The 27,511-nt window shown below is 39.4% G+C and overlaps 3 protein-coding genes and 2 long non-coding RNA genes across 8 annotated transcripts in view; 3 read left to right on the top strand and 2 right to left on the bottom strand.

The window, feature by feature from the left end:
• The first annotated feature begins 447 nt into the window (after positions 1–447).
• prrg4 (proline rich Gla (G-carboxyglutamic acid) 4 (transmembrane)) lies at positions 448–6,020 on the top strand. Its single transcript, XM_077562838.1, has 6 exons — positions 448–904; positions 2,039–2,202; positions 2,271–2,298; positions 2,900–3,041; positions 4,000–4,179; positions 4,262–6,020. The coding sequence occupies exons 1-6, from the start codon at positions 799–801 to the stop codon at positions 4,287–4,289; spliced, it is 648 nt and encodes a 215-aa protein (XP_077418964.1). The 5' UTR covers positions 448–798; the 3' UTR covers positions 4,290–6,020.
• On the bottom strand, positions 5,770–16,786 carry LOC144050007 (uncharacterized). Its single transcript, XR_013293756.1, has 2 exons — positions 16,734–16,786; positions 5,770–6,855 (listed from the first exon to the last, which is right to left on the bottom strand). It is a non-coding gene; the product is annotated as an uncharacterized LOC144050007 (long non-coding RNA).
• On the top strand, positions 6,708–16,732 carry qser1 (glutamine and serine rich 1). Its single transcript, XM_077562831.1, has 13 exons — positions 6,708–6,851; positions 8,105–8,208; positions 9,433–9,558; positions 9,662–12,850; positions 13,485–13,795; positions 13,930–14,046; positions 14,212–14,345; positions 14,439–14,614; positions 14,700–14,837; positions 14,921–15,018; positions 15,369–15,515; positions 15,603–15,698; positions 15,774–16,732. The coding sequence occupies exons 1-13, from the start codon at positions 6,742–6,744 to the stop codon at positions 15,912–15,914; spliced, it is 4,887 nt and encodes a 1,628-aa protein (XP_077418957.1). The 5' UTR covers positions 6,708–6,741; the 3' UTR covers positions 15,915–16,732.
• A 944-nt stretch (positions 16,787–17,730) lies between the features above and the next one.
• On the bottom strand, positions 17,731–19,955 carry LOC144050006 (uncharacterized). Its single transcript, XR_013293755.1, has 3 exons — positions 19,831–19,955; positions 19,298–19,447; positions 17,731–17,826 (listed from the first exon to the last, which is right to left on the bottom strand). It is a non-coding gene; the product is annotated as an uncharacterized LOC144050006 (long non-coding RNA).
• depdc7a (DEP domain containing 7, paralog a) overlaps positions 18,789–27,511 on the top strand; it is a 16,147-nt gene continuing 7,424 nt past the window's right edge. Inside the window, exons 1-4 of one of the 4 annotated variants that reach the window (XM_077562835.1) lie at positions 18,789–18,855; positions 24,132–24,591; positions 25,985–26,115; positions 26,206–26,398. In XM_077562835.1, coding sequence (XP_077418961.1) covers positions 24,140–24,591; positions 25,985–26,115; positions 26,206–26,398 — 776 coding nt within the window. In that variant the 5' untranslated portion in view covers positions 18,789–18,855; positions 24,132–24,139. The other 3 variants (XM_077562836.1, XM_077562834.1, XM_077562837.1) reach the window with 3 other exon arrangements.

The following is a 27,511-nucleotide window of genomic DNA, read 5'->3' as shown; positions in this document are numbered from 1 at the left end:
TATATATATTTATTATCTAATCATTATATAATAATAAGTATTATATTTCTTATATAATAATAATAATAATAATAATAATAATAATAATAATAATAATAATAATAATGAGTTAAACTCAAGTTAACTCATTTATTTTTGTTTATTGGATGATATTTCAACTTTGAGTTTGTGGGTTAAAGTCGGCACCACGGTCCTGTTACCTCAATGATTTTTTTGATATTATGTTTTCATTTTTTAAATATATATTTTTAATTTGTTTTATTTTTAAATCACTCTAAATTGAATTATATTTGTAGACAGTTCGATATGAAATGTCGTGAAAACGCAAAAAAAAAAAAAAGAATCTTGAGGAAAAACAGTCACAAAAGAGTCTTGCCTCTGCCGCCATCTAGCGTCTACTTGCGCGCATATCACGCATCGTGTCATCCAGGTAAAGGGATCGATTGGTCGAGCCTGCGCAGGTAGTTCAAGGAAGAGTTTTGACTTGAGCGTAAACAAGATTCCTTTCAAACTAACTAGAAGTGACGGGCGTCCTCTAGGAAAGACGTCCATAACAAATTGCCCGTCTTTATTTTTGGGGTAATCGGCTAAAACTCTCAAGAAAATTGTTCGTGACGTTTCCTGAGTCTTATCAGTGAGACACGTACCCTTTTTCTTTCTTTCGATATTATGTGTCGACGTTGACTCCCGGTGATAAAAACGGCTGTTGTCGGCTAGGGTGGAAGAGGACAAAGTGGATTTATGTGGCTGAAACTTCCATTTAGGGCCCTTTGATGTCGTGTTTGTATTCGCGTGACCATGTTGCTTCATCTTGACCTCCTCCTCGTCCTCCCCTTTTTCACCTGTGTAGATTTGGCCTGCGTCAGCAGGTTGCGCTCCATCGAGGATGACTCGCAAAAAGCAGGTAAATCATTTGTTTCCTTATACAAGCTCATATCTAACATTTTGTATAATTCATCTAGAGCAGGAATGGACAACTTATATGGAGGGGGCCACAATTGTTATTTATTATTATTATTATTATTATTATTATTATTATTATTTTATCAGTGCTACTGTGGGGCCACATAGGACCAATCATTTCCTAACCAGTATTATTATTATTATTATTATTATTTTATCAGTGCTACTGGGGGGCCACATAGGACCAATCATTTCCTAACCAGATATATGATAAAACATTTGAATAGACATAATATCTACATACATGCACAATACGTGCTTATAATGTGTTTCTCAATGCATGTTGTAATAAATTTGGTAAACAAAAAATATTGTCTAAATAAAAATGCTGATTAACCCACATATTCTTCACAAAAATGCTAATGTTTGGCGATCCAATGTAGTATAGGAAACATGATTCTATTTTTTTAATCTCATATTTATTTATTTATTTTTAAAGTTTTTGTTTTTTAATAAATCAAGGGGGCACTCAAGAGTGTGCAGCCTGCAGGCCAGTTGCCCATCCCTGACCTGGAATAAAGAAGGGGGAGAAATTTTTTTTGATTAAGTTTGGTGACCCTTCTTCATTACAGAACTGTACTGGACACTTAGCCCCTCCATTGGCTTAATCAGTACAGCAGGGTTATTAGTTGTTCTTCGCAGAGGATAAAGACTATATGCCTGTGAGCTAATTGTTAGCCTGCGTGCCTATGGTATTTCCCATCGCATGCTACCGGAGACTGTGTGGTTGTTTCAAATGCACATCGTGCAATTGTTTTTGTTCGTTTGTTTGTTAAGTTTGAGTGTAACAGGATGGAGGAAGCCAGGATTCAAACACCAACCTTGCAACTGTGATGCAGATGTGCTAGGGAGGGAAACTCATTTGTGTGATGACTTAAGTTTTCCTTCATGCTGTGCAAATTATCAAATGGGTAATATAGAGTAAAACATTAAAAAAGTACCGGAATTGAATCAGTACTTTTACCAACGTGTTATCGACACAAGTATTCGTGCGTCAATTTAAATACAGCGTGTGAATATTTTTGTCACCTCTGCCTAGACTTTAAATATGATTGCAATCTGTTTGGACTGTCAGTGTTTGTGGACGAAGGACAGGCAAATTCGTTCCTGGGTCGTCGTCTGCTGTTCAACCGATTCGACTTTGAGATTTTTGTCCCTGGAAACTTGGAAAGGGAGTGTAGAGAAGAGGACTGCAATTATGAAGAAGCAAGGGAGGTCTTTGAGGACGTCCAGGCTACAGTTAAGTCACACAATATGTCATATAATGTGTTAAGATGGGAGGATTTACACAGATTTGTGTTTTGCAGAATGAATTTTGGAAGCAATACACTGCAGGTAAGGATGATCATTTCGGTATTATGGTATTAAATCATGCTCATGAAATTGTACACTTACTGGCCACAACATTACAACAAATACTGCAATATGAATAATAGATCCAAAGGCAGTAATCATAGGCCAAATACATATTTAAACACAGCCAACGTTTTGATTAAAGATAATAACGCTCAATTTTGTTTGACGCAGTTGACCTCTTGTCTTTTTTTTTTTTTTTTTACAATTATTTGTTTACTTTAATTTGCTGATCTCAGCAGGATACATTATAAAATGCAACCACAGTAATAAACACACTTCACTGAAAATGATGATCTTTGTAAAGCCAAAATTGAGTTAAGGTGTTTACAATCACACTTGAAGAATTTACACCTCTCTTCAAACCTGTTTATCCACCTGAGCATATATTGTTAAAAAAGGGAAATGCTCATTAGCCTCGTGTTCCGGAGCGTTTGTTTTGCATGAGAGATCATTTAATGTCACGCCCATATATGTATATTTTGTTGATTCAGACAAAAAGTCTACATCATCACAACAGTGTGATGATGAAAAAGAAGTGTCACACGATGATGCTCACTTTGTTTCTTATGATGATCCACAGAGAAGGCCAAGGGACCCTCAAGAGTGGACATTACTTCCCTCCTAGTGGCGTTGGTTGCTGTCGGAGTCATCTTTGTTCTCGTGGGCCTACTCAGCTGGTATTTTTGTCCAGGCAAATGTAAGGATGACTTCAGCCAAGCCAGGTGAGCGAGATAGGGGCTACCACCAGCTATAATATTCACTTAGTAAAATCCCTTCCAGTGGTAATTGAACTTTTAAGTTCAATGCATTCAATCTTTAAGAATTGTTGGTTTAACTCATTGACTGCCATCAACAGCTATAGACGTCAAAAATTAATTTGAACTATTTCTATTAGTTTAACATTTTTTTAAGAGTATGAAAACCAAGATTTTTTTTTTTTTTACATTTAGAACAGATATAAAATTTGTGATTAATCGTGAGTTAACTAGTTAAGTCATGCGATTAATTACGATTAAAAATTTCCATCGCCCGATGCCCCTAATTTTTAATAATCTTTTATTTTAATTTTTTTTTATATATATTTTTTTTTTTTGTAAAGAAAAGATTATTAAAATTTAGGGGCGTCAGGCGATTACAATTTTTAATGACTTCACTAGTTCACTCACTATAAATCACAAATTGTATATCTGTTCTAATACAATAAATAAATAAAAAGCTTACATACTCTTGTAAAATTGTTAAACTAATAGAAATAGTTAAAATAACTTTTTGACGTCTATAGCCGTCAATGGCAGTGAATGAGTTAAAATATAAATATTTAGGTACAATATTTAATACATTCCATGTGCAATACTCTTTAATTGAACCGGTATTTACAGATACACACAACACGACTGATGATATTTTATGAGATCACAAGGCAAAGATGCAAGAACGCAAAATGAGAAACGGTTAAAAAATTGTGTAGGGTTGAAAAATGCAATTTGTCATTAGCTTAATATTGATTTGCAATTTATCCAAGAATGACTCCAACAATGAGATTATGTGCACTGTCAAAATCACGCAATCCTCTTTTAGAATACCCAAATGTCATCTTTTTACACCACCAAAAACAATGATATAACTTAAATACACCACACCTGACGGAGATTATGCAAATGTCTACTCTCCACCCCACAGCTCAGTTCGGGTTCGTCCCAGGAGGAGCAATGCCCCCCTCATCATGCGTCGGCTAGAGGAAGTGTCTTTACAGCCTGTGCCGCCGCCTATGGATGAAGACGAGCCCCTGGGACTGCCCTCTTACGAGCAGGCCATCGCAAAAAGTGGACAACATGATGCCCCACCTCCTCCCTATCCAGGGTAACTGGAAACCACTTAAGTGAACTGTATCATAGAATATAGTCACATTATTTACAGATTCAATATTCTCTTCTGTTGCTAGTTCACGACCTGGAAGTATTCGTCGATAGTCTTCAGGAGCTTCACATCTACTCTTAGGATCACAAGATGCCTTCGCCCCCTGTTTATCAAGGGGATTGAGCTGTCCTGTCACGCTCATGCGTTTTTATTTAATTCACTTTTAATTTTAACTTTCTAAAGTATAGACCTAAAAGGCATTGTACAGGTACAGCAGCATGTGTTCTGCTTTTTTTGCACTAAAATCCAAACCTTTATTCAAGAGTAGATAAAATGACAACAGTGGTACCTTGACTTAGGAGTGGACCAATTTCCGAGGAACCCCCAACCCCCTCCAAATTTCAAGCTAAAAATATTCTTCCAAAAGAGACTACAAGTGGTCTATTGCTTATCCTCCGATGGCCAAGCCACGTACACCAGAAGGAGCTCAAGGGCTGGAACAGATTAATTCAATGTCCATTCATTTCAATGGGGAAAATCATTTGTGATAAGAGTGTTTGAAGTTATGCTTTTTTTCACAGAATGAATTAAACCCATAAGTCAAGGCACCACAGAAGTCATTTGGTTTAACATCTTTTATTGAGCAGCAAAGTAGGTTTGAGCACTTCCTGTCTCTTGCGGCAGTTGTTTAAAAAAAAAAATATATATTTTTATGCAATTGTGGGGATGGTTTTGCTACTGTAATTATTGCATAAATATCTGTAAAGGTGAGTGCCAGACTGAGAATGAACTTCTGCAATGTGAAATCACTTAAATGTTTTCTTTATGGGGAGGAAACGGTCAATATAAGGTATTTACATATGCCAGAAATATATTGGACATTAAATGAAAAAAAAAAAAACTAGCAAAACAGACTTTAATGGCTGTGCCAAACCAGCCAAACCCCAGATGAAAATGATCATGCAAAATATACTGTATACACGAACGCATTGAGTTAGTTGAAGCATACTGTGCGTACTTAAAGTAGCACTAAGGATCTTTTCAACCTTGATAAAATATTTTCATAAATCTTCGAATGAAACATTGACGTAAAACTAGTTGAATGGTACCTTTGCCATGGCCTTAGGGGGTCTGTATCATTTTTATTGGCACTAAGCAACTTTGAGGAGGATGGTAAGAACACTGCCACATAAAAAAAACTACGAATGTGCTGACTGCTTTATGGTTTACGTCAAAAGCTACCCCGGATGAAAGAACAGTCAAGGATCAACATTGGCCCGAATTTCACTCGCTGGAGTGAGCTACAAAATGCGCTTGTCCTCATAGGAAATGGGGTCTTCCTTCAGACATAACAATACCGCTTTTGTCCATATGGTGTCGCCATAATCAACGTAAACTGAAAGTTCCTTAGTGTTGCTTTAAAATCTAGAGCCTTTGAATAATATATAAATGAAATGTTTGTTTTTTAAATATACAATTCTTATTAAATAATGGCACTTAACACACACTGTAAAAGGAATTTATATAAAAATCTACATCAAGAGGATACATTTAATTTTAAGTGAAAAGTTTGAAACAAAAATGACATCTGTGTAGACGTTTTTAAAATGCTGATTTATTTTGTGATCATTTCCATGCCCTTATATCAACAGACTCAATAAAAAAATAAGAACAAATAAAAACTGAGCCATATAATCATCTCTTACGTCACATGGCTTTTAGTTTGATCCTTTGTGTACTTTATACCTTGGCAAATGGTTTGTTTCATAACAGCCCTCTGGCGAAAGGAGAGGCTTGATGGTGCAAATATATTAACTATTAGGCAGTTTTCCCCAACCTTTAATAAGCCAAGGCACATTTAAACGATTTTTGTGATGGCGACTGGTGGATACTATTGTTGATTGTTCAGCTTTGTCATTATGATACTGGCATGTCGATAAGTAAATATTTTTTTGGGGCCCAATTAAAAATTGCAAAGGTGGCAATTTTTTTTTAAAATACATTTGTTTAAGATGAGACATTGAACTGCATGAATTTCAATAAAATAAAAGACAAAAATTGGGTGTTCTAAGACAGTTTACTATTTCAAGGTTATCTTGATTCAGATAACCTCCACTATCTTCCACTGTAGCTTATATGTATTTGTTTTTTTAAATATTATACTAACCAGCACACTGGACACCACATAGCGAAATTGATACAGTATGAACACTAGAGTAAAATTATTTGAGTGTACAAAAAGTAATTATGTGACTAGAATCGACCAAATTACTTCCAGTAGTGCGTACAATCACTGCAATGCATCTTGGGAAGTTCACTACTAAAGTGTATGAAAGCATGTTGTATTTATTGACACTGCGATGAACACAGGCTAACAAGTCACAAAGGGGGTGTGGGGGGGAAGACGCACTTTTTTCATCCGGGGAATAGCTCGACCTCACGGGGGGTAAGTTAGCGAGCCGTGCGCCGCTCTGACCGGACTGCAGTAGTCGGCCGCACCGCAGCTGTCGCGATGTGTTCCCGCCGCTCCACGAAGCTCCGCCGGGGAAGAGAGCCGTTCACCGGATGATGGACAGGAACTACCCGAGCTCCAGCTTTGCGGACGCCCTGGCTCCGGCAGCACAGCCCGCAGATTCTTGGGCCTATGACCGCGGCTCGGCTACCATCAAGCCGAGGTAACTGCCATATGGATGAGAGAGGAGGGGAGGGTGGGTCACCTTACGAAGGAAATGTCGGTGATGGAGGGCCTAGTTGCGGTCTTAAGGGAGTACAATTTGCATTGACAGATGTCTTGGCGATATAGATGCACGTTTGAATAATTAAAAGATTGTGCTCCAAGTTTTTGCTAACTTGTGAGCGGCTTTCCCATTGGTTATTAATGCGTTCTACCTTGCTAGTTTTAGCTAGCACTGCGTCTACTCTCCGTGCTTGCCGGCAGTTTTTGGTCATCTAAAATTGATTTTTTTTTATGTACATATGTTGCTCTATTTCGTTTCTATGGCATTTGTGTTAATATGTAATTTTTCTTGACTCACAAATCAGCAACGTATCCATACAGTCAAAACAACAAGCGCATTCAATTAGCTTCAGCCCTCAAAGTAGCGATTGTGCGATGTGCTTTAAATGGGATGTCTTTTACATATGCATTTAAAATACTCATATTAGTCGCGAGTTACTTGTAACGTAAATACTGAAGCACAGTGGAGGAGCGAGCTCCATGCTAAAGTTAGCAAACTTATTGCAACTTCGTCACCAGTAATAGGAACCATACTTGGTGACTTAAGTGTTGGTGGGTGTTGTAAATAACTCAATTCTCCAGTGACACATACGTGATTTGGCTCCATGTATTTTAAAAAGAGGGCAAAGGCATAATTATTTATTAAATGAATCCAAATAGAGCTGCAACAGAACTTGTCAGGTAGACTCATTGTCAATTAACTTGACGCTGCAATTGATAAAGTGATTAAAGCCTGAGTAAGACAAAGTTATCCTCATCAGCAGAGCGTACGTACATTGTTGGCTGTCGTATCTGATTAGATTATATGCAAGAAAAGGTCAACTGAGATGGATGCTTTTCAGTAATCTAAAGTTGACCATTGTGCAAGATGGAGCTATTGCAGTAACTTTAAAAAATAAAAGTAAGATATTGATATGCTTGTATTATACTTGCAGTGTTGAATTTAGACAAGACAACTGTTACAGACATGATTAGGTGATGTTAAATGATGTCATCAAACTAAAATGCTAATACAGTAGTACTAGAAGGCTTGTTGCCATGCATAAAGTGGCAATTCTGATGAAAATGTTTCCACAATTTTATCTTTTTGACAACTCTGATCATTTGCAGTATGCTTCTTAATGCATAGTTATTACTGTGTGGGGTAAAATCAGATGTCATTTAGACGTGTTTTTGTGGATTCCGTTCCAGTTATGGTGCAGCACAGCTTGATGCGGGGCTCCTTCAACGGCAGAGCTACACTTCAACACAACAACTCCCCACCTACACTACAGCACATCTTGCTGCTGCCACAGGTGAGTTGAGAAGCACTTCTTATGTGCTAGAAGGCCATATTCTTAATATTAGATCAAGGCACACCTGGGAAAACTATGACCCCACACACAGCCTCTGACCAGCCATCCCAGTGAGCATGAAGTCAAAATAAAACGTTATATGTGCTTTTATTTGAGAAGTTGTGATTTTATGTAAACATGTGAGGACACTAGTACAAGTGAGGTAGCTTGCAAGTGCTACGACTGTGTCTGAAGTGATGCCAACTTATAGCAAAGTTTTTGCTATATTTTTTGACTTTTCTGAAACTATTTTTCCCCAAAATAGACTAGCAAAAATAACAACTGTGGTTCTAAAGCTAGCAAAATTCCTATTTTCTTCACCTTGGTTGGAGGGAAGAGGGCCATGAAGATTTAGCCTGATAATTCTGTACGCTGGGAGTCCTGACTAGCAATAGCTATCATAAATTGGTGGTTGGTGTACAAAAAATAACGTTATTAAATTGTAAAGATGCCATTTTAATGGACGCTTATAATTTTATTTAACGTTTGTATATCCTAACTATAAAAATACATATATACACATACACATGTAGCAATTAAAAAAAAAAAAAAATTAACAAGACAATATGTGTTTTCTTAATACATTAAAAATAATACAAAGTTGAAGTTAGCATGTTGGCCTGGCCCTCGGCATTGTTTCAGTTTCTCATTTGGCCACTTTGCAAAATTAATTGCCCACACCTGGATTAAAAAGCACAAGGGAACCAATCAGGTAACACGCAGTCCTTTCCAGTGCGCTAGTCAATTTGTTAACATTTAGAAATTTATTTTCTCCCATTAACGATGATTGAATTTGACACAATTATTTCCTTCCCGGGTCAAACGGTTGTCATGATTAAACCTTTATTAATTTAACTTAAGCAGCTAATGTTTTAATTTACATTTCACACATTTACAAGTGTTAGGTTAAGTTATCCATTGTATATAAACTAAACTAAAACTATCGATAACTGTGTGTGTCTGCGATGAGTCTCACAAGATTTCATCTAGTCTTGCATGACATCATGCAACATAACAGTTTGACCTTTTAATTTTTGTGCACATTTTTCAAGATGATTTATTTTTATTCTGAGTGACTTTGGAGGATCCACTATTAAAAGTTTTACTTCAGTTGGCATTGTTTTATTTCAAAATAAGTGATTAGCATTGTCCTGATTTATTTCGTCTTTCTCTGTTTACTTGCAGGAGCACTTGACACAAACATTAATACTTCAGATACTTCAATCATGAGCTTCCTTTCATCCATGGAGTCAAGAAGTCCTGGTAGTGCCTCACTAGTTCCTCCTTTTAGACCACCATCATGGACCGCAGGTGAAAACGCATTGTCCCTTCCTAAATTGATTTTGTCATCCGTAGTAAAACTACAAGAGCAATTTAAATGATTGCATTCACACTGCTGATATTATCCATGCAGGTACCAACTCCGCCACCACAGAGCTATATTTGACTGGTGCTTTGCCTGCTACTGCCACGTTTCCTTCTCCAGCTGCTTTGTCAAGCTATCAACACAGCGCTCCATATACTTCCAAGAGTTATTCCACCAACTCTTCCCTGGCTGTCCAGGATTCAGCCCTCAGCACTTCCACCAATGGTCTATTGTCTCATCACGACTCCCTCCTCCAACTCAAACCGAGCCAAACTGTGCTTCCAGCTGCCTTGGCCTTCAACCTTTCTGGACCCGTTTTAGGCTCAACTCTTCCAGTCCAATCCTCCACATACCGCTCAGCTCAGGAGTCAGCCCCCCACCTCCTCCAACCACAGTTTAGCCTTCTGCCGTCAGCTCTTCCTGCCCCTCATAGTGCCTCGCAATCTTACGGGGCCACGGTTTTCTCTGGCTCCGTCGAGAGAGCACTTCAGCGAGAATGTAGCGTGATCAAACACCACCAAAGGCCTTCGACTAGCAACTCTGCCTCAGAGCAAGTACCCAATTCTGAGGAGTCCTTACAGGGGTACTACAGCTCCGGTAGTGAGGGAGGCATGCCCTACCGACAAGACCAACCCCGTGAGACTCCGGAATCCTGCAGTCCTTCCACAGAAAAGGATTCATCTCATAGGGTCAATGGTGCTCTACAGCACAAGGTGGATTCAGTCACTCAAAGCTATTCATGCACCACAGTGCCAACAACTAAAGAGTATTCCTCCAAATTAGCTTCTGCAGGCCACGAGGAGAATCACAGACTTTCTCAGAACCTAGCATCTCAACCAACTGAAAGTTATTCCAACCCTGGACAAAAGCAGAACTCTGTAATTGCCAACCAGTTATCCAGCCTTATGTCCAACAGTCTATCCCAATCCTATATCACGACACATACCCAGTCACAGCCCTCTCATTCTTCATCAGGCAATTTATCATCCCTTTATAAGACACTACCTTCCCTGTCCAGTCTGTCTGGCAGTGGGGCATCTTCGAGTCAGCCTCTTGTGTACTCTTCTAGTCCAATGCTGAGCCAAGAACAGTATGGTGTCCAGGGTTTGTGTCAGGGGGCTCTCTCAGAGAGCTATCCCTCGTCTCATTCTCAGACTGACCCAAATGTGACTTATTCGTCAGAGTCACAGGAGCGGGCTTCAGTGACTCAATCCCAGCGCTATGCCACAGCACAATCCATGAACTCCTCTTACCAACCCACCTGTGGACAGAATCTACCCACTTCTGTACAAGACTACACCCTGATGCAAGGCTCTGTCGCCATTTCCCAGCAGGCAACAGTGCAGACAAAACAAATGTATGAGACTGTGTCTGCTACCTACCCGCCAGCTGTTGAAGCTTTGAATAATATCAGCTCATCGTTAAAAGACATAAAGCCAACATATTGCAAACCGACATTTGAAGAACTTCCTATCCAGGAGCTACAAGCTCTCCAACAGGCATCCATGGAGGGCTCGGTTGCAAACGGCACCACGGCAGCTCAAAACAATGTCATCTATATTGTATCCAAAATGGATGACGTCCACAAAACGCAAAGTGTCATCAGAGACACTTCGCATTCTGATGAGCATCTTACACAGCTCAATACAGCGCAAATTCACAGTCAACAGCATAATCACCTTAGTGGAATTAATGGACCGGAAAATGCCAATATAAAAACAACCAACTCCAGTATTATATCTTCACATGAACTTCTTAGTCCCGAACCACTTAAGCAGCATCCCATCATCAAATCATCCGAGGCACAACAAAACCACCAGGATCACACCCACTTTATCACTGTCCCAAGTGCTCAGGTTCTCTTGGAGCCGAACCAGATGATTTTTCTTCAGCAGCCCCTTGTGCACAATACCCAGATGTCTTCAAAGGTCGTACCAGTGCAAGGTCTTCAATCAAGCCAGGGCTTGGGCCCGCTTAATATCCAGTATCTTCAGATGGATCGGGAACTACTGTGTCCCAATGTAACTGAAAGCCAAAGTCAGCGGGCTGCGGTCGTGTCTGAGCAGAGCTCAGGGTGCTCCGACGCTTCTAAAGACCACTACAGCCAGTCAGCTGTTCACCAGTCTAATGATGCTAAGAACCACTTTGCCCTGAACTCTCTTTGCTTCTCGGACTCCATGTTACTTGCCGACGACAGAAATATTTTATCAAACGTTGACGATATCCTGGCTGCGACCGTGGCTGCTTGTGGCGTCACACCGCAAGACTTTGCCAAATGTACGTCCTCCACAGAAGCTCAAATGGCATTGATGGCAAGTCCTGTTGATGCCAAGAATCCCTTTCAGACGTTGGATATAACGCAAATGTCACCTAGTTTCTCAACAGCTCAACAGACGATCCTCACAGACACTAACTCTCACTCCTTGGCTATGACACTAAATCGTGCGCAGATTTCTACAGACCGACAAGGAAAGTCCATTCACCACAGCAACAATTCTGATCTCAATATAAAAGTGGATAAAGACGACGCTGAAAACAACTATCACTCAGCAGGGCAGGTTTATGACCCCTCAGGTTTCCACAGCAGCGTTAGTAATATAAAGTGTATCAAAACTGAGAACGATCTCATAGAATGCGTACCAGACTTCCCCAAAAAAGAAGTTGACTCCAAGGCTTCGACAATGCCAGAAGCTTCTGGAGAAGATAATGTACCACCTAAACCAGCAAAGCGCACTGGGCAGGTAAAGCGGCCAAACTCCAAGGGTGGGGACGCCAGCCCATCTGCGTCACAAAGTGTGTATGACGGTTGTCCGCAACAAGAGAGGATGCGGCAGAAGATTTTGGAAGTGGAAGCCAAACAGCCAGAGGTGAAAACCGGTTTCATTGGCTCTTTCTTGGACTTCATCAAATCTGGCCCCAAACAGCAGTACTCATCAAGTCCTTCAAGAACTGCAGGCCGCTCCAAAAAGTCTGCTCCCTTGGCCAAACCACCACCACCACCATGTGTTTTGCCCTCCAAAATTCAGACTCTATCGGGTTCTCTGATTTCCCAGCAAAGTCATGTAGCGAGCTCTCAGCAGAAACGTCTGGATGAAGATCTGCAGAAGAACTTGGAGACGCTGCCGTCGTTCAGCTCCGATGAAGAGGAGCACACGGGAAGAAACCAGGCACTGAGGAACAGCATCAGCTCCGTGCTCTCTGCTCTTGATGACCCTTCAGAACGGAAAGTCCAGCCAGGTACAGTAACACTATATTGCATCTGAATGGAACCATCAGTATTGGGTAAACCTGGACTCTAAAAGGGAAGCTATTATAGTTTCTATAAAGTCTTTTGTGGGCCATACCAAATAAATAATTGACAAAATATCAAACAAACACGTTCATGGTATTTATTATGAGCATTCGTGGGTTAAATATTTTGGCAATATTTTTTATGACTGTTTGATTTGTTTTTAAAATTTTGGATCAAATGTTCATACAGGCCTCAGGGTCCCCACACCTAACCTAGACTACACAGTAAATTATGTAAAGTAAAGAGTAAATTTGACTCTGTTTCGAGAGGGACCAAATAGACAGTTTTAAAGGAGGCTAATATTTATAGTGTGAAATAAAGAATTGAGACAAAAAAGTAAAAGTCACTCAAGGGTTGAGGAACAAACTCGCAACCTTCAGCTTGGGAGACCTCGAGCGACTATTATTTTATTTTTTCCAATTCTTTATTTTACTATCTTCCAAGTGTAAATATTACTCTGAAACCGAGTCTACTTGGTCCCACTCTAAATAGAGTCAAATTTACTCTACAGTATTTACTGTGTAAAGATAGACATTTGAATGATGAAAGCAACAATTCGTTATCATAATCTCCCTGCAGATAACCACGTCCCCAGTATGGTGCCAAAACCAGCCCCAGTTCCCACTGTGCCACTCAGCCTCACAGACACCCGCTTGGCACTAATACCCACTGCTGCTGCTGCTCAAAAGCCAACCGCAGTCACCGCAGTAACCGCATCTGCGATCAAGCAGGAGCCTGATGCAACGCCGCCTGGCCAGGTCGCCGTTCAGTTACTGAGTGTGGCAATTGAGGGATTGACTGATGAGGAGCTGTCGGACAGCGGAGGGGAAGGAATGTACCGGGAAAGAGACGAGTTTGTCGTAAGGAATGAGGATATTGAGACCTTGAAGGTATACAAATAATTGCAAATGATTCAATGTTCAAGAAAGTCCATTTGAATGCAACAGAAGTGAATGCCCCGATTCAAAGAAGTATTTTACGTCTCTCAGTATTTCAATTTATATCTTTTGTGTGACGTGACCAGGGGACAATGCGCGCAGGAAGTGAGCCTCCTGCCATCTGGAAAGTCCAGAAGGCTTTGCTGCAGAAATTTGTACCCGAGTTAAGAGACGGAAAGCGCGTCTTCTCTGCCACTAACAGCGTGAGTAAGCATGCATTACTCAAATAAGTGTCAGCCAAAGTAAACACCATCTGTCATTGTCCAAACACGTCTTGACCCACAAAAGCTGAAATGCACATTTTAAATCTGAAATTTCGTGTCATTGTAGTTGTATCTAATTCAACATGTTTTGTTTTCTATGTGTAGTATCTTGGATACTTTGGCGATGCTAAAACTATGTACCAAAGGGTCTATGTGAAGTTTCTGGACACAGTTAACAAAAGGGAATATGTCCGCGTGTGCAGTCAGAAGCCACGCTGCAAGCCCATGACCTCACTAAGGTGTGTTGACGCTGTGGGCTTAAGAGGGGTGAGCACAGTTTCGGACACGTTTCAGGCACATCCGTGATGTCATCCTTTGGTCTGCTTTCACAGGGGTTTTCATGTGAAGACTCTGCTGGGCTTGACAGCCAGCCCTTTCCTGTCATCTCCAAGCCAAAAGCCCCGTCCCAGACCCCACAAGCCAAGAGCCGAACCCCCGCCCAAGAAGAGGAGAAAATGGAAGGAGGCGTTATCACCCGCTGCCTCGGGATCGTCCGCAGAAGAAGATGGTAAGGAAGCGATTTCAGATTTTGGGAGGTTGGATCAGGATTGCGGTCTCAAATTTCTTCTCACGTGCTCGTCCTATTGTCCTAGAGTTAACCCCCCCTGTGCCTTTTGCGCTGCGACTTCTCAACACACGAACTATGAAGGAGACTTTCAGGAGCTTTGTGGAGCTGCTCGTCAGCGTTGCCCTCGACCAAGATGTGATGACGGAACTTGAGAGAACCAATGGTAAACTGCCAAAAGACTTTTCTCAGCAAATCGATAGCTTGTCTCTGGATCTCTCATTTTTGCCTGTCCTGTCACGGCCACAGATGAGCTGCTGCTGCCACATATGAGAAGGATGGAGGGTTTAATCAGTGATAACAGAAGACGCTTGCTTCACAAATTGCACATTGAGCAAGTCCTCAAGGTGGGTTTCGTTCCATCGTTGCCGTTTCGTGATACAGTGAAGCGGTGACACATAAAACCGAGCATACGACTAGCGCATATTTTCTCGCTGCTCTGTGGGAACAACTATTACTGGAAATTAGTTGGGGACCTTCTCTGCCTCGTCCTCCTGTTGTTAATTATGCTGCATCTCTTTTACGAGACCTCTCTGCTGCCAGGCATTTTTTGGGCATCACACTGAAGGCATGCAAGTCTAAATTTAATTTGCGTGTATAGTAAAAAAAAACAAACAAAAAAAAAAAAAACAATATTAAAAAAAGGACCAACTGCAATTTAGCAGAACACTGATGTGATTATTTCTTCTATCTACAGACGGCACTGGACAGATTCCCAGAGATTTCAGTGGTGACGGAGCTGGCAAACGAGGGGGAAACGCCCGCCTTCAAAGTGCGACTTGGTGGGATGGCCTACAACAAGAAGACCATGAAGCCTGACAAGATGCCTCACAAAGAGCCTCAAGTAGGAGACTTAACATTCCTTTTGTTGTTTGTCCAGCAGAGGGTGCAATTGCACATGATTTAATTACACGTCTCTTCGCTTGTGTAGGAGTACACCGTGGACCAACAGAAAAGCCAGTGGTTCTCTCTGTATCACTCTCTGCAGCACTACAAGTACCACACATACCTCATGTGTAAGGATGAGGTGAGACAGATGTTACTTCAGTAGAACTTTGCTTTATGGAGGCTACTCCTCATCATCACGGTATTTGCTCTCCAGGTCGCCACCCAGCGGGTGCAGGGGGGAGAGCTGGGGCAGGAGGAAACCGTGCAGAAGTGCCTGCGGAACGGAGCTTGGCTGGAGGGGCTCTTCGACCGTTTTGGGGAGCTGATAAATCAAGTGCAGCAGGCCTGCCGATGAACAGCCCAAGATTCCAAAAACACTTTATGTCTTGTCCCGAAACTACACAAGGATCTTTGCAATATGGTGCCAATGAGGCCAAGATGAGGTCTTAATAAGAAGACTAATGGAAACTAATCTTCGCCGCTTCTGTCTCAGCGGAAAGCACGAAGAGAGGACAAGGGCTTTTGTTTTGGAACGTTTTCTTCTATAAGCTCCTCCCAGTCTGCGTTTGTTACCACAGACCCTTTTTTAATGGTCGCTATGATAGCTCTATAGTTTCTATTTTTTTAGCCAGATTAATATTGATGCTAGATTGCGGTAGAAATTAGAGAGCCGACAAATCTAACAAGCCTTTATAAATCGTTTCGATAAGTAGGTTGAAATGCAGAGAAGCTTATTGATTGTAATAAAAAAATATATATATTTAACCTTAGCTATATACAGTTTGTAAAACATCCCCCTTTTTTTTTTAATAGTGTGTCAACTTATAAGTTTATTCATGATATATACATAGTGTAAATTTTGTATAAAAAATAAGTCTGGTGGGAGTATTGCTAACAAAATACTGTATCTACTGTTTCAGTTCAACATTTTGCTTATAAGAGTCATTTTTATGAATATTGTTTTCCTGAGGGTAAACTGCAGCTGTCTTTATACTCCTTTGAATAGCTCACATTTTAATGATGAATAGATTTATATTTTCACAGAAGTAAATATTCAGTACCTACTTTTTCATTGTTTACCAACAACGGACAATTTTTGAGGTCACTTTTATGCAATCAAATATTCTTGGTCTTCTCAAGATGTTGATTGTAAATAAAATACCACATGTATTACTTTGCTTTCTTTTTTTTTTCTGTGTGGAAGTTGTTGCCATGTCAGCACCATTTATGGTAAAAAAAAAAAAAAAAGTATTTTAGGTTATTCAAGTATTTACATATGCAGAGGTGGAGGAACATGTGAAAGTACTGGGATGGGACAAGCATGTGGGCTGACCTCAAGAAGAACGGACAGGTGAGGGCCAGTGCCATCGCCCAAGATGCAGACCAGAATTACGACTACGCGTCCAACAGTGTCATCCTGCACCTGGACGTCGGCGACGAAGTGTGCGTGCAACTGGACGGCGGCAAAGTTCACGGCGGCAACACCAACAAATACAGCACCTTCTCCGGCTTCCTCATCTACCCTGACTGATTAACCTCCCCTATAGCTAAAATTACGTTCCTCATTTAATATAATAAAGAGATTTAACAGATTCCCATTTGAGCAAGCACTTGGGCAACAGTGGGAAAGAACTAACTACAAACCTTGAGCTGTAACATTGCAAGGACGGCCATCTGCCTAAATGAGTTTGAGAGCAATCCATACAGTACAACTGCAATCTCGTGCAGTACTAGTAATATTTACTATGAATTAATCTAGCAATACACACAACAAAACACATTTGAAACACATTGCTGCCCTTCAGTGTTCTCATGATCAAAATATTCGCTCTCTGTTGAATAAAACATGACTATCATAGTACAGCCATAACGCAAAACGATTGTCAGCTCTTTGAGAAACAAACGTGTCTCTGTGCTGATGTGAGGCGAGCCTCTGTCCTTTGGAGGGGGGGCGGATAGCAGCCAACCAGTCCGCCATTCCGCTACTGGTCAAACTGGTTGAGACACATGCTGGACTTGGGCTGTCTACACTGCATTGTTCCCGTAGTGGGAGAAGAAAGGCCTGGGGGATCCTCATAAAGAGTCTGACTATGTGAAAAGGGCCATGTGGGAAAAGACGTCATAAGCTTAGTTACAGTTTGTTCCACTGACAGGTTCATTGCGTTTTAAAGGTCGCATTCAGGAGTTCTAACATGCATTTAGACCGCCAAACTCACTCCCTGTCTGCAAAGGATCGGAACCGACGACCCGCCCCCAGCATACTGTGCCTGCAATTATATTCATTTTCCATTATATAGTATGAACATATATGCATGCCTATTATTTTTGTGTGTCATCATTTCTGTAGTGCAGTGGTTCCATCTTCCATGAGCCAAAATAATCAGAAATACTGGATATTTGTTGTATCATTAAAAAAAAAAAAACATACATGCATGCATGCATGCAATTCTTCCGTATGCTTAGCTTTGGGCTAATCAATAACTTTGATACGGCTGTGCAATGTTATATTTTATAATCGATTGAAATTACTTTCATCCATCGTTAATGTTTGACTCTATTATCATACTAAGATGCTATCTTGTAAAAATACAACTTTCTTTGACAAAATATGTCTCTGTAGAAATGATTTACTTTTTTTCCCATTATAGGCTTTCCTCCCTAAAATTTTTTTATTTGGTATTGTAACATCGGGACTTTTGAACCACAAAAATAGGCAACCTATTTAATTCTATATCTATCCTATAGCATTTACCAGTATACGTTTGTTGGTTTAATTTTGTTTAATTGGAAAAAAAATAAGATGTGCTTCAGCTACTATTTGGTGTGATAAATTGTATTTTACTGTAATTATAAATGGCATTTATTCTCATTATTGAATTCATTTTACACTGATTGGCTGAGAGTCTTGTGGTTTAAATTGCCAATTTTTATCCCTTGTAAGTGAAGCAGTGTAGTTTACCTTGCCTCCATTAAGTTATAGTTCTGGGGGCTATGTAGGACTAATTGCATTTAAAGGATAACAAAGGGGAAAATAAGTCAAGGCTTCCTGTTTGCAGGCAAAGAAACAAGAGACCATTAACGATTATGTATTTCTTGTGTTTGTATAAAACCATTTCCCTTCAGCTTTTTGGCATGTTTACAAAACCCAGGTATGTGGGAGTTCTTGGGGAAAGTTGTGAAACCTGTTTTCCTTTAAACCACTTGGCTTCTCACTCAGAGTTACATTTCCTCTAAGGTGTGGATGTGACATGTCTACGGATAGAAGCACCTCATCAAACTTAGTGACGGGAAAGAAGGTGAGTGCTGCGAAATTAACATATCGTAAGCCTGATAGTAAAGTTACATTTTAGTGTTCTTTTAAGGAAAAAAAGGAAAAACAAACAAAATGTCCAGTTGCCTTAATTCAGCCTTTGCGGATTGTGAAAATACAATAAATTGAAAATGTTGCTATTTGGCTCAATCTGGTCGTTTTAAGTGTAATTTTAGAATTATGAGATTCACTAAGTTTTAGGAAGCTACATTTTTATAAAATTTCCTTGTGGTCTTCCTCTAATCGCTTAGCTTCAAGTAAAGATTTTTTAATTATTTATAAAACAGTAAATAAACCAGTTTAAGGCGCCATTCTTGATCCTTACCTATTGTGTGCTGTACTCGAGTCACATTCTGACTCTGTAAGCGACATTGAGTTCACAGTGTCACCTTACTATGTTTTGTTGTTTCCGCTGTCGGATTACTTACGTCACAACACAGATGTCACGGGGTCACAACTGGGAGTGAAATGGTACCGGATGTAGACAGTGGATGGGCTCCTCATGTTTTTGATCCCAGATGAGATTGAGCAACTTGCACGTGTTATCCGGTTTTCAAAGTATTTGTACAAACTACCACCTAAAAAAGATACAGTAGCCTACCAATATTATGAGCAACATTAATATACAGTGTTTAACTTGTACAATGCTTACACTGAGGGTTGTTTCGAGTATTTTGACCCCCTCACAAATAAAAAAAGTATTACTTAATGAAATGTCCAGGGCATATACTTCGACGTTGAATGTATTTTTTTTGTCCAAATTTTGCTCAATTAGTGTTTATCAGAGTATTTTATCTATTTTAAGAGAGAAATTTCAAGTAAAGCGTTGGTTGAAAACACCAATTTAAATAGCAGTATGTTCCTTGTTTTTATAAAGGGTGTTCTTATCCCATTTCTTATTCTGTTTCTTTTTTATGTAATTCTCTTTAACTTGGAAGATGGTAAATAAACGTCAACGAACCTTTTATCGAGGATGCAGCACATTCCGTCTGAGGACCGCCTCACCTTTAAATCCGCCATGACGGTACTAATTAGAACATGAATATTGAATGAGGGGGGAGGAGACAGTTTCGGGGTACGTTGACGTTTGTAGGACTTTGCGTAACTTGTTTAGAGTGAGGAAGAGGAGGAGGAGGAGAAGAAGAGTGCATGGCTTCTCACTGTCACTGGAGAGAACAGCAGGTAACGCTCTGTATTGTGATGTGATCCTTTGTCAAAAAACAAAAAAAAGTTCCGGGTAGACGTTCTGTTGATCTGTGTTAAAGACGCTGTTGTGTGATTTATCATCTTTGCATAAAGACCGATCATTAACTGTATAGTAGTAGTAGTAGTAAATGTTAATGATCATTGATTGACTTGCATTGTGGTAATGGTTGATAGACAGTAGTAATTTTAAATTAGACCGATATTAGGCATTAATTAGAGCTTCTTTGTAGTAGTAGTGATGATATTGGTTCCTTGACATACGACAGACCCGACTTGCGAGTTTTTCAAGATATAAGTCCGTGTTGGGACAATTATTTTGTTTGGTTGTTTGTTTGTTTTGATTTACAAGCATACCATTTACTGCAAACATTTGCGATAACTCAATTTAACTCACTTCACAATACACAACAGTTTGAAAAATTCCATGAAAAAAGACACTTCAAAAAAAATCACAATTCATCTGAATTGCCAAAAATGATCCCACATTTGGTATAGTACAATACGTTACTGTATTTGTTAATTACAAAATGTATTTGGGTATTGTAATGCAGTATCTTAAATTGACCTATGCTGCTGTTGTGTGACTCATTACTACCTAAGTTGGGGCAGTTATTCTTAACATAGTTGGAGGGACTGAACCCCACCAATAAATAAATAAATAAATATATATATATATGGGAGAGTAGCCTTTTCATCAAGTCTGGCTGTCTTCACTTTGAATTCAGAAAGTGTGTTCTTGTATTCTCCATCTCCGTGCAGCTTAAGAAAGCGTTCCCTTAGTTTTGAGAGGTAGCTAGTTAGCATTGCAAATCATGCAGTAAGATGCTGACTTCCATCACTGAACTATTTATAGAGTACTTTAAAACAACCACCGCTGTTTTCTTAAGATAGAGCCCAGGGGCAGCACATACGATGAAATCAGCAGAAGCCCCAAAATTGGACCCTGTGGAACACCATACTTTCCGTCATACATGTGCATTCATATTACACATATTCGACCGACCACTTTCTTTATTTGCTCGACATATTAGTATGAAGGGATTAAAGAAGCACAATGATTCACTGAATGCCTGGGGTTCGAATGAAAGGAATGAAGATTATCTGCACACCGGCTGTTAATGGCCTGATGCCACACAGTGTGCTCACTGTGCAGCATGCTTCAGGTCCTGCTAGACTACTTACTGCAGTTATAATGATGATGATGATAATACGGCTGGTCTTGTGATATTCACTAGGGGGGAAAAAGCCTCTTGTGTTGATGGCATTTGTCTCCCTCTGCAATTATTTACCTGCTCTGCTGTGTGCAAACACTGCTTCACTCTCTCTGACTCATCTAACTGGTTCAGGGTTCAACGTTAAGCCTTTTTGGGTGGGCATTGAGTAATCATGAGCCAAGATGTGGTGGTCCTGCTGTCTTTTCAGTTATTGTCCGCATATTTTTGGACATGCTAATTTGGCAACAAAGCAGCATCACTTTGCATCCTTGCCCTTGTTGTTCTCTTCCACTAGTATGAATCTATTAAGGTGATTTTTTTCTTTTTCTTGCATCATCAGTGCATTCTCGTTCTGCCGGGTTTTTCGATGATAAACGTCTTTGGGGCCAAAAAAAAAAATCACGTTTGGGCCATTTTCTGTGGGTCGGTTGCGCCATCCTCAGGCCACCGCTAATGTCGAACCCTGTGGTTTCAAATCGTAGTCCAGCATGAGCAATGAGAGGTGGCAGAACACAGCCAGGTTCCCTGGATTGTTTTGACCCACACATGACCCTCGTTCCTACCTCCCTTCCCCTTCCTCCACTCTTATCTGTTTTTTTTTTGTCTTTAACAAAGGTTAATGGAAATTGATCAGATCCGGATTTATGCTGTAATTAGTAATCCAGGGAGTCCTGTGGATTATCCAGATGGCCCTAAATTCTAATTGAAAGGATTTTAATCTGATAACATCGCTAAGTGTTATGTGTAATGTTAGATTTGTGTAATTTCCGCGTTGAAATGAAAGGAATCATCAATCTTTTTAATAAGAAAAATAACACTGGGGGAAAACACAACAATGATATTTTAATAGAATTTAAAGAAGTAAACTGTTTTTGCCATATTTTATTCAATGGACATTGTACTGCTCCTTCTTGAGTGGATAAATTCGATCGCAAAGCTGAAAGAACCACTACAAAAGTCAATCTGTTATACTTTACATAAAACATCAAGAACTATTACCCGTCTTCATAAAAAATAGCAAATTCATATTGACAAAAAAATGCCGCACCCCGACTCTAGTTTTGTCCAAGGTTTCACTTTAACTCCGAGTCCGCCCCTATGCACTTGCTCTCCAAGCATCTGCTTTGTTGTTGTGCTCACAGATGGGTCATAATAGCATTTGCAATGTTGTGTTGTCATAACACAGAGCGCAGTGGCTACCGTCAGGGACAGTGATTTATAGCCCCAGGCTGCTGACCACCCCCTGTCCCCTAACATTTGCTCAACTGCCTTAAGATGCTCCCTGTGGTGACATGAAAGCTACGCTGACATCTCATGTAGAGACGCTCTGCTTTCTTGTGATGACCGGCACAACTGTTTAAGACAATTGACTTTAAAGCTCAGACCAATGAGATTTGCAATAAGAGGGTTGTTGTTACCCATTTTTTTCTTATATCATTATTTGCATATTATAATTTAGTTTCATTTCCACTACGGATTAAAAAAAGAAGAAGATTTGTTAAGTAATTGAGCATAACAAAGTATTTAGATTTTGTGGAATACGTTGTATAGTATAGTTGATTGTTAAAAAAAATAATTAAGTGTATTTATCCCTGGTAAAAAAATAGACTCCTTCCTGACTATTTTATGCCATCTAAAATCAATTTGAAAAAACATTCCTAAATCAAAAGTGATTGAGTTTAAAACGTTTCCAAGTAGTAGCAGAAATGAGCAACCTGGAGCAGCGATTCCCAAACAAGCATCCTTGAGCCACGCTAGCTCGTGAAAATTGGTTGCGTGCATTGCCTTTGATGGTAATATTGCCCTTTCCAACATGGCCGCCATTTATACGCATAACTGTTAGCCGGGCTGCTACCGCGCGCGTATCTAGTCTTCATATGTGTGGTTGGCACGTCTGTGTTCTTGTTTACTAAAGTGATTGGAAGTGGTCTGTTTGGACCGTGGTGCTGTCTGGTGCATGTGCTAGCAGCAATGAAGACCACCCACGTTGTGGAATACAATATTAGGAGAAATCTTTTGGAAGAGAGGTCTAACAGTATGGACATTGTTTCTTCATCCTTCAAGAACCACATTGTTTTCTATTACAGTGAAGTCTCTGATTTCGACACAATTCATTCCAGGAGGCTGTTCAGATTATGATTACATATTGTTTATGTTAGTAAAGTATAGAATTACTTTTTAATGGCTGAGAATTCCTCAAATTTTAAATACTGTACTTATAATGTTTTCCAATTTGGCATTGTTATTTTTATTTATTATTATTATTAAAATTTGTTCCCACTTTAGTTAACAAGAGTATGAAAGCCTAGATTTTTTAAAATTGTATTAGAACAGATATGACATTTGTGATTAATCGTGAGTTAACTAGTGAAATCATGCGATTAATTACGATTAAAAACTGGAATTGCCTGATGCCCAAAAAATAAAAAATAAAATATAAAAAATAAATAAATAAATAAATAAATAAAAGAAAAGATGATTAAAAATTAGGGGCATCAGGCGGTTAAAATTTGTAATCGTAATTAATCGCATGACTTCACTAGTTGACTCACAATTAATCACAAATTTTATATCTGTTCTAAATGTACAATAAAAAAAAATCTAGGTTTTCATACTCTCGTTAACAAAAGTGGGGAAAAAAATGTTTAAACTAATAAAAATAGTTAAAATGAATTTTTGACGTCTATAGCCGTCAATGGCAGTGAATGAGTTAAACCTAAAAACATTCTCTGATGAATGAAATGAAAACACAGAACTTAGACATGGACTTCTTCATTGAGAGACAGAGATACAGGAATGGACTAACCTAAATCTTTAAACACTCCTGTCGTCCGTCTTTTAGAGCGAGGCATGGCTGGGAAGCCATTCCGGGCCACCCAAATCTGGAGCAGCATCATCTCCAACCTCCACACTCACGTGGAGGTCAAGCGCCGGCGCCACAATCTCAAGTCCTACCAGGACTGTTTCCTGGGCTCCGAGGCCGTGGATGTCGTGTTGGCGCACATCACCTTGAATCGCTTCTTCGGCGACGAGGCGGTCCCTCGCAAGAAAGCCGTCCGACTTTGTCAAGCCCTGATGGGCCACAAGGTTTTTGAGCCGGTGGGCGTTAAAGTGTTTGGCAAGGAAAAGAAGCGGGACACTTTTGAGGACAGCAGCTGTAGTTTGTACAGGTTCCTGAGCCCGGAGACGGGCTTGTCACCACTAAACAACACCAAGTCCAGCTCTACGGTGACCATAGAGAGCGGCTATGACTCTTCAGGCATAAGCAGGAACAAGAACAGCTACAGTCCACTGTGTGAAAGGTAGTAAAATATTATTCTATTAATATTATACTGAAATATACTGTAATATGAGATGGGATGGATTTTGTGATTGTCGACGTCGAACGTAAAAGTATTGCTTTGGCGCAAAGGTACTTAAGTATAATGACAATTTTGCGGAGTTAAACTAAGCTGATCACATTCTTTCTATTTACCTCAATTAGCTAAATGAAAGGGTAAACAATATTACTAATAAACTACAGCCATAGCCATTAGTTTCAATATACAACATTTATATTGGCTTCTTATATTGCACCATTGAATAAATCAGGTCTTCAGGTCAGAAATATTGTGTTTAAAAAATATATTAACTCATTCGCTGCCATTGACACCAAAAATTCAATATTATATATAATAAATATATATATATAATAAATATATATATATATATATATATATATATATATATATATATATATATATATATATATATATATATATATATATTAGTTTCACATTTTTCCCACTTTTATTAACAAAAGTATGAAAACCTAGAATTTTTTTATTGTACATTTTGAATAGATATAAAATTTGAAGTCATGTGATTAATTACAATTAAAAATTGTAATTGTCTGATGCCCCTAATTTTTTTAATAATCTTTTATTTTATTTTTTTTAATTAGGGGTATCAGGCGATACCATTTTTTAAATTTAATGCACTCATTTGCTGCCATTGACGGCTGTAGACGTCAAAAATTAATTTTAACTATTTCTATTAGTTTACATTTTTTTCCCACTTTTGTTAATTTATTTTTTCTAATCATTTCTTTTTTTTAAAAAGAAGAAGAAACGATTATTAAAATTTGGGGCATCAGCCAATTACAATTTGTAATCGTAATTAATCGCATGACTTCACTAGTTAACTCACGATTAATCACAAATTTTATATCTGTTCTAAATGTACGATAAAACAAAATTTCTAGGTTTTCATACTCTTGTTAACAAAGGTGTGGGAAAAAACGAATAGAAATAGTTCAAATGAATTTTTGACGTCTATAGCCGTCAATGGCAGTGAATGAGTTAATCACATGACTTCACTAGTTAACTCACGATTAATCACAAATTTAATATCTGTTCTAAACGTACAATAATTTTTTTTCTAGGTTTTCATACTCTTGTTAACACAAGTGAAAAAAATGTGAAACTAATAGAAATAGTTCGATTTTTGACGTCTATAGCCATCAATGGCAGTGAACGAGTTAATCAGAAACAGTTTAAAGCAGACGCTGTCATTTGTATGATTGTAAGGAAATAACAAATACAAACATCGTGACTAAATCAAGCTAGCGTACAACCATTTGTCTCCTCGAAAGTGTCCCTGTCACTCCCCTTCATCAAATCCCCTTTCCCTGACTGATTGCCGTGATGTAACCAGACAAGAGGTGCCCATCTACTTCACTCACTCCCCCGTAAGAAGAGGCAAAGCAGTGGAGGACGTGCTGAGAAATCTCAACCTCAACTCGACCATCACGCCTCAGATGATCAACTTGGGCCTCTCACGCCAGCGTAAGTAGCTGTCAAAACCATAAATGATACAAAAAGCCACAGTATTTGTACCTCCTATTTTCGTAACTTTCCAAATGCTCTCCGCTGCAGTGGTTACTGAGGTGTGGCACCAGCAGGCCGTGTGCAGGCTCCTTCAGTTGATTGAGCTCCCCCTGCTGGAGAACTTACTGGACAGCACGGATGCCTCGCGGTCTTCTTTGTACGCCGTAGACAGCGACTCGGACCTGCTGTTGACATCAGGCTACTTGGATAGAGAAGTGCTGAAGGCCTTCAGTCAGGCACAGTAAGTGGCCATTCCTAGGTGAAAGCTTATTTTGGCGGTTCGTTTACACGTCACTAGCATTTTGGATTCTGAGCGACTCTTCTTGTTGTAGTACCAAGACGGACCTGTGAGAGGCAGCATGGTGCCAAAGGGCAGCTAGAATGCCGTAAAATACAAAGAAGTAAAAGTAGTTGCAGTAGAAGTAGTACTAGAAGAAAAATATGCTAGGCTAACTGTTAGCTTATCAAGTAACTGCGTTAAGGTTGCAAGGTTTTTCTCATCATTCTTATTGTGTTGAATGACATTACACAAACACTTTTGCTATTTCTGTTAAATCAATCAGTCATAAAGATTTGCTATTTGACTAATTAAAATTTAACGATTATCATCACGGTCAGGGATTTACTTACCAAGACACAAGGTCCGCCATAGGCCGAACAGTGTGGGTTAAGTGGACCATGACGAGAAATTACAACAGAAAGACTGCAACCCTGTTTTGGGTTTTGTGGCACCACTTTACAGTATATTATATATTGTACTGTATTATTTTTTTCATTGAGCCACAAAAATGTGGAGTGAATGTCAATATGTCAATCAATCAAAACCTTTTGTGAAAGCCAGCTCATTTTTGATTGGCTGTTAATTTTGCAACACTATTCACCTGATTCAAATATTGAATCGCACCGACCGTCAGCCACTCATGCAAACTAGTTACCGAGCACCGCACACTATAAGACAGTTTAGTCTGGTTTGGCCATGTTGGTCTAACATAAGTTTAAGTTACCATTGACAAATGGGGTATATGCCACGGAGGAGGCGGGACTTCCAACTTCCTGGTTTTCACACAGTGCCCCTTGGTTGCGCGTTCCCGTCGGCGGGTGCGAGTGCGTAGTGTGTCTCAGATGTCCGAATAATAATAGGGAATTATGCTAATTCCAGTACTTTAATACTGTATCATGCCTCCCTCACAAACAAAACACTGAATTTTAGATTCTCTTATAAAAAGTTGAAGTACAACATTGTCCACTAGCAGTAGATTCACTTCAAGAGCTGTATAAGATAGCTTCCTTTACAAAGATAAAAATGCTGTTTTGATAAGCATTATTGTGCTATTTGTATGATTTTGGTTATGTT

This window comes from Vanacampus margaritifer, chromosome 4 (genome assembly GCF_051991255.1).
Source record: "Vanacampus margaritifer isolate UIUO_Vmar chromosome 4, RoL_Vmar_1.0, whole genome shotgun sequence".
NCBI classification, from domain to species: Eukaryota; Metazoa; Chordata; class Actinopteri; order Syngnathiformes; family Syngnathidae; genus Vanacampus; species Vanacampus margaritifer.
Note: the sequence above shows the minus strand (reverse complement) of the source record. Positions and strands in the feature narration are given on the sequence as shown.

Excerpts from the sequence above, each read along its gene's own strand:
- prrg4 (XM_077562838.1), top strand. The coding sequence starts at position 799 with ATGTTGCTTCATCTTGACCTCCTCCTCGTCCTCCCCTTTTTCACCTGT. Across the intron at positions 2,203-2,270 it reads TTGAGGACGTCCAGGCTACA|AATGAATTTTGGAAGCAATA; the intron begins GTTAAGTCACAC and ends TGTGTTTTGCAG. Across the intron at positions 4,180-4,261 it reads CCACCTCCTCCCTATCCAGG|TTCACGACCTGGAAGTATTC; the intron begins GTAACTGGAAAC and ends TTCTGTTGCTAG.
- qser1 (XM_077562831.1), top strand. The coding sequence starts at position 6,742 with ATGATGGACAGGAACTACCCGAGCTCCAGCTTTGCGGACGCCCTGGCT. Across the intron at positions 14,615-14,699 it reads ATCGTCCGCAGAAGAAGATG|AGTTAACCCCCCCTGTGCCT; the intron begins GTAAGGAAGCGA and ends CTATTGTCCTAG. Across the intron at positions 14,838-14,920 it reads GGAACTTGAGAGAACCAATG|ATGAGCTGCTGCTGCCACAT; the intron begins GTAAACTGCCAA and ends TCACGGCCACAG.